The sequence below is a fragment of the Anabas testudineus genome, chromosome 11 (genome assembly GCF_900324465.2).
Source record: "Anabas testudineus chromosome 11, fAnaTes1.2, whole genome shotgun sequence".
NCBI classification, from domain to species: domain Eukaryota; kingdom Metazoa; phylum Chordata; class Actinopteri; order Anabantiformes; family Anabantidae; genus Anabas; species Anabas testudineus.
In genome coordinates this window covers 8593304-8599776 of record NC_046620.1, presented here as the reverse complement: position 1 = coordinate 8599776, position 6473 = coordinate 8593304, and the positions used below count along the sequence as shown (strand labels likewise).

At 36.9% G+C, this 6473-nt stretch overlaps 1 protein-coding gene across 1 annotated transcript; it reads left to right on the top strand.

Annotated features, from left to right (window-relative positions):
* Nucleotides 1-3854: 3854 nt before the first annotated feature.
* On the top strand, nucleotides 3855-5713 carry LOC113155300 (ictacalcin-like). Its single transcript, XM_026349923.1, has 3 exons — nucleotides 3855-3962; nucleotides 5109-5254; nucleotides 5383-5713. Exons 2-3 carry the CDS (start codon nucleotides 5117-5119, stop codon nucleotides 5524-5526), a joined length of 282 nt encoding a protein of 93 aa, XP_026205708.1. The 5' UTR covers nucleotides 3855-3962; nucleotides 5109-5116; the 3' UTR covers nucleotides 5527-5713.
* The last annotated feature ends 760 nt before the right edge of the window (nucleotides 5714-6473 follow it).

The following is a 6473-nucleotide window of genomic DNA, read 5'->3' as shown; positions in this document are numbered from 1 at the left end:
GTGCAGGCTCTTGTAGTTTTATTGTTTCTGGTCATTCTTGGAGGAGGTGTGTAATGGTGTGAGTTCAAAGATTAACAAACAATGCCACACCTTTCTGGAACACACAGAACAGCTCTTCTCTGGTTTGACTGCTTAGATAATAACATCAATGTTGCGAAAAAGCCAACAAGGAACATCCGTTTTGAAACTGGTTGCCATGGGAAATGACATCAAGCTGTTGCGATCATGTTACGGCCGATGATTGTGTTTTCTTTGTGCTGTTGCTTAGATGTCCTAGTAACAGCTGAAAGGACTTGTGCGCAGTTTTTGCCAGAACAAAACTGATCAAATTCAGAGTGGGTAGAGCAACAAGTTCCCTTCTTGTCTTCATGAGGAGCCAGTCCTCGTGGCTTGGTCCCATGTATAAAGGGTGGATACACACACACACACACACACACACAAGACATTTTTTAGAACAGTTTTAGAAAGCACGGGTTTAAATAATGAAATAAACGGTCGCTGAATAAGATTATGTTGCTTCTGTTTCAGGATTATGGCTCAGATATACAGTTAAGGCTTACTGGGACGATTAAATAGAACTAAGTCCATGTTAATGTTGTTAGAAAGTAACTTTTAGGTTTATTATAATAAGTAGTTATTATTACTTATTATTACGCTCTTTGAAGGAATTCTTCATACATTACATCATGAGCATTTTTACTTCAGCTGTGTTTAGTATTTTTCAGCCCAGTATCTCCTCCATTACTTTATTGCACAGTTTGAAATGTGCATTGAACCAGCATTGAGATTTCATGGTGGTAAATACAGTTTATAGTCGAGTATCATTTAGCAGTTAAGTCAATAACTTAACCTAGGGCACCCCACAGTGGCAAACGGAACAAGCCACCTTTATACTCCCCTCTTTTTCTTTTTAAAAATAACACAAAATAACACAAAATGCCTTTAAATATAATACAATCCAAATTAAACTTTAAAACAAACAAACTAAAACAGATAAATTATGAACCTCCTTTTTGGTTTCTGGTCAAAATCTGCTTTACCACTAGATGGCATAAGAATATAACTGGAATCATAACGTTGGCCATAAGTATTTGATAAGTTATTAAAACAGCTCCAGCTGCATTGAAAATACTTTCCAATGAGTTACAGCTGGTTATAAATCCTAGTGTGGTTTTTATGCTTAGTCCCTGCCTTATTTGGTAGCTCTGGGTGAGTAATTTGAGGAAGGAAGAAGACAAGAAAATGTTTGACCAATGTTTTCCATGTAAAAAGAAATGTAAAAGAGGCTCTCCGATAGTTTTTCCATAATAGATTCACATGTAGAAAGTATGTATGATGGTGACATGGACAAGGACAAGGACGTGAAGCAAAGTGGTAAATTACAAGTTAATTAAAGTGAAGCAAATTACAGAGCAAAACAATTGTACCCTGACCGAATTCAAGAGACAAGAAAAGATCTTTGATATTTAACTCTAAAGTTACACTACAGACCACACACACATAGAAACAAACATACACAGAGTTGCCACGGTGCAGATTCTTTTTTTTTTTTTTTTTTTGGTCTCTGATTTCTGGTCTCTGCAGTATGACTCACGGGCTTCAGAGACATGACTGTGAGTCACAGCCTACACCACCAAATTGCAAGGAAGAGTGGACCCACTCAAGACCATAACAATCAACACTCAGTGAGTCACTGTGTCCAACGTTTTCATTTTAGTATCATGCACATTTCACACAATTTATAATGTAGAAAAAACGGCAGCTACTTGCAACATATGCAATTAAATTGTTCTCCGATACATTTGTGGATAGAAACCAAAAAAATGCAGCTGATTTATCAATAAAGAGGAAAGCAACTGATACTTTACTCAGGCAATCACTCAAGTATACTTTTCAATTCAATTTTATTTGTAGAGCGCTTTTTACAATTGACATAGTCGCAAAGCAACTTTACACAACAAAAGTAACTATGGAAGTTTACATGAACAGTGAATGTGTATGAATCATAATAATCAGATTGTCCCTAATGAGCAAGCTGAGGGTAACGGTGGCAAGGAAAACTCCCTGAGAAGGCAACAGGAAGAAACCTTGTGAGGAACCAGACTCAACAGGGAACCCATCCCCATATGGGTGAAACAGTACAGTACAGTTCTGAAGTACTTGTATTCAGGTACATCACATTTTATACTTTATATGCATTATGTACTTATACATCTGCTTCGTTACGTTTCATAGTGAATCTTTTTTCCCTCCATATAAACAAAGAGTGTCTCCTTGGGACTGCTTGTCACAGTTTTATGATTGCTGCTTTGGTGGCAGAGAAACAAACTCTGTGTCTCTCTGTGTTAGTCAAATGGTTTCATTTAAATTTTTGAGGTCGAAAAAGGTAACATTATTCCATGTTTCACAAAAACAAAGACTAGAGAAAAGTGCAAAAAACTATGAGCAGAAGAACTTTAATTACTTTCCTTTCCCATTAATCCTGCTCTCAGATTTTTTCCTATGTTAGGAACCACTGGTATGTAACATAGTGAAACTACCTGCACCTTCACCAGCTGCAACATTCAAATGCTACTTGTCCACTGATGCATTATGACTAACAACCTGAAAATGTATGATAGTGTATCATTCAGAGGGACAACATACTTTATAAGTACTGTTTGAAGTACTGTGTCTTGATCATACTTTGTTGCTTTTACTTGAGTAGGATGTTAATACAGCACCTTTATTTGTAATAGAGTATTCCTACAGTATTGTATTGGTATTTCCACTCAAGTAAAGCTTTTGAGTAATTCCTCTATCACTGGCAGTGAAACTCTCCTCACATTTAGTCTTTATCTTTAGCCTAAAAGCATATTTGGCACTTGTTGCACAGAGATACTGCATATGACAGACATACAGTGCTGGAAGAAGTTGATCTTTTATTTAAATTAGTGGCAGCACGCTGTAGAAGTACTTTGTTAGAAGTAGAAGACATTCAAAAGCTACTGAAACTTTCTAGTGTACAAAATACTACCTCATTTTCATAAAAATTTACTGTATATTTATAAAAGTGATGCATTAATATATGCACTACTATTATTATATTATAAAATACAATATTTCCCTGGATAAAAAAAACAAGTACCTCAAAACTGTAACTAAGTGCTGTCCTTGAGTAAATCCAATCAGTTTCTTTTCACCACTGCAAACATGTAAACCCAAACTCAGACGTTTGAGTGGGATAAAAATTTTAAAGCAAATATTTTATAAAAATGTAGTCACAAGCAAGCATAAACAAACAAAAGGTATACAGTACCATAAGCAAACAGGACAGAAAAAGTAACAGAGTAAAAGAAAAGTAGCACGGAGATGGATTAACACATGCAAACTATAAAAGGAGCTTCTGTGTGTGACTACATCACTACAGAAGTTGATTCAGTTCACATAGTAATTAACTATTCACACAGTCAAAAAAAGCTTTTTTAAGACTATTACATGACTACATTTAATTATACTGTACTCGTAGCAAGCACGAAGTAGTACAAAACATCCAATTTTTGCTTTGAAAAGAACGAACTGCTATTATTATGATTATGGCACACTGACTGCAGTAGTTTTTGTGAAAGTTTATGCAGTTTTTTAGTGCAGAAGTTGTGAATGCACTATATTAGTCAGCCAGTCAAATATTGTAAATCACACTTTATAACAGCCAGCATGACTAATGGTCTGTTTGTTTGTTGATCTGCTGATGGTTTTCACAGCAACGATACACAAATCTAGAGTTTGTCAAAGAATAAATGAGAAAACCAACGGGGCACCGAGGATAGGTAGGAGTGGTCAAAGATGAAAGGAGCACTATGGAGGGAGGAATAAAGGGTGTGGTGTATGTCTTATAAAGCATCCTCTGCATCGATTTCTCCATCACCACAGCCCTCCGAAGACTCACGGTCACTCTCTATTCTCATCAAAGCTCAGCCTTGGTGAGTACAAACTGTTTGTTGTTGTTTAGTTTAGTTTTCTGTAGTTTAAATGACTTTCTACATATTATTCTGTGTTATTATTTGAACCTTTGTGTGTTGTGTGACTAGTATTCATAAGTGTAAAGTAACTGTGAATTTTCTTCCGTACTTGCAAAACTATGCAACCGCTTTGCTAATTTTGTTCCAATGCCAATGTTTGCTCAACTTTAACCTGAAACATCCTTTTACTGAATCATTGCACGCTCAAATGCTGGCACCAACTTTTACTTTTTATTGCAACCAAATGAAAGAACTGAACAGTAATATGATACGTGCATTCTCTACCTCCGCATTCCCATCTGTTTACAACCCCTCTGATGCCACAGTTTCCTTAGTCTACCACACCCCAGAGAGGGAGCAGCACTGTGTGAGTCAAAATGCCACCAGAACAAACTCTCTAGGGTCTAAGGAGACAAAAACACTTTTCAGTGTAGAGAGTCAAGAGAACGGACATCCGACAACACTGATGCAAACAAGTTCAGCTGAATTATCTGGAGAGATTAAACAGTTTCCATAACGATGGCTTACGTGACTCGGCTAGTTCTTTAGAGACTAATGATGGAGGTTTATTTTTATCCAGCTCTATGGAAAATCTAGAGAAAAACACAGACAGAGAAAAACAATGAGCCTCTGTTTTATATATATATATATATATATATATATATATATATATATATATATATATATATATATATATATATGAAGTAAGTCAAAACAAAACAGAGCAGAGAAAAGTATGTAAGTGAGTATCTATAAAAGGAGCTGCTGCATAAAAACACAATGCAAAACAACTGGCCAACACTGGCACAATAGTGGAGCAGACTTAAAACAAAAATACTTTGACCAAACAGTGCCCACACTCCTCTTCATTTCCTTCCCCTGCAGCCACTCCCTCCAGTTGTGGGTGTTAAGGATGTTCTTTGTTACCACACGTACCACATGATCCGTTATAACGTGCATCGCTGAAAGTTAACAGACTTCAATCTGACCTCTAGATGGAGTCAAAGCAGCTTTCAATGATCACTAACAAATCTCTGCTGTAAATGTATAATCATAGCATGCAGGGACATAATGACTTTTTTTTTCGTATCTCTTTTCTTTAAACAGATATCACCATGTCTAACATTCAGCAGGCTATGACCCTCCTCATCACTACCTTTGATAAATACTCTAGCAAGGAGGGAGACAGTAGCACCCTGAGTAAGGCAGAGCTGAAAGATCTGCTTGAGAATGAATTTGGGCAGATGCTGATGGTGAGTGATCCCTCTTCTCTTTCTGACCCACACACCCAAAGGGATCAGTGGATAAAATCACTTTGCTGAGGGTGTTTGAGATGTTGAGAACTAGACTAGACCTAACGACTAACACTCTTCACCTGCAGAAAGCCAACGACAAGGCAGCACTAGACCGCATCTTCAGTGACCTGGACAGAAACAAGGACAACAGTGTTGACTTCGGTGAGTTTGTCACGCTGGTGTGCTGCCTCACTCAGTTGTGCCATGAGTACTTCATCAGCAAGAAATAGGGAGGAGAGCGCCATCTTGGGGCCAGCAAAGAAAGCTGCCTTTCTGTGATGCAGAAATGTCCTTTGACCGCTGTCCTGAGGAAGGAATATTTACCACTACTTAAAGGCACTAACACAAAAGAATGACAATTGAGTCGCAAACATTATATTGTAATGCAAAATTAAATAAACATTTTTTTCTTTGAAACTCTTGAGGTGTGGACTATGTGTTACAGCATGAACGGGGGAATGAAATTGGCCAGATGCTCAGACATGTTTAAGAAACTTGTGATGTTTGCCCAAAACACTCGGGGTTTTACTTTTGTTGCCACAACACATTATGCCTTAAACCTTTAAGCTAAGTTCACAAAAGGAACAACAAACTGCAGGTTTCAACAGGAAGGATGTCATTAATGTTGGTTGTATCAAAGAGGTAACAGCGCACATGCCCTAAAGTATTCCACGTGAAGTAAGACTGTAATTTTTTTAGAACCAACACAATATTTCGCTTACAAATAAAATGTTAAAGTCACGCTGTGAGGAAAAGAAAAAGAAGAACACTAAAAATCACAAAGTTTGGGTTGAGTCATTTTCAGATTTCCAGTTCTCAACATATTCCAAGTTGGAGCAACAATCTTATTATTGTCACAAGTCAAATACTTTACTTCTTTTAGCTTACTCAGATGTAACTCAAATCGTTGCATTGTATCTGCTTGAATTTCACTTTTAAGATACAATATTATAAATAATAATGAAACCTCATGAACCAATATAAAACAGTTGCAGTGTTATTCTTAGAACAGGCCCAGGGTCTTTATTTGTCAGCACAATCCCTGAGGACTACTGTTTAAGTACAGATACTGTAGGAATCTATGGTTTCCATTGTTTTAATTTTGCTCAAAAAGCGCCTGACTCCTGTGAGGCACATGTATAAACTGGACAGCTGTAAATCTTACTTTTTTTAAGAA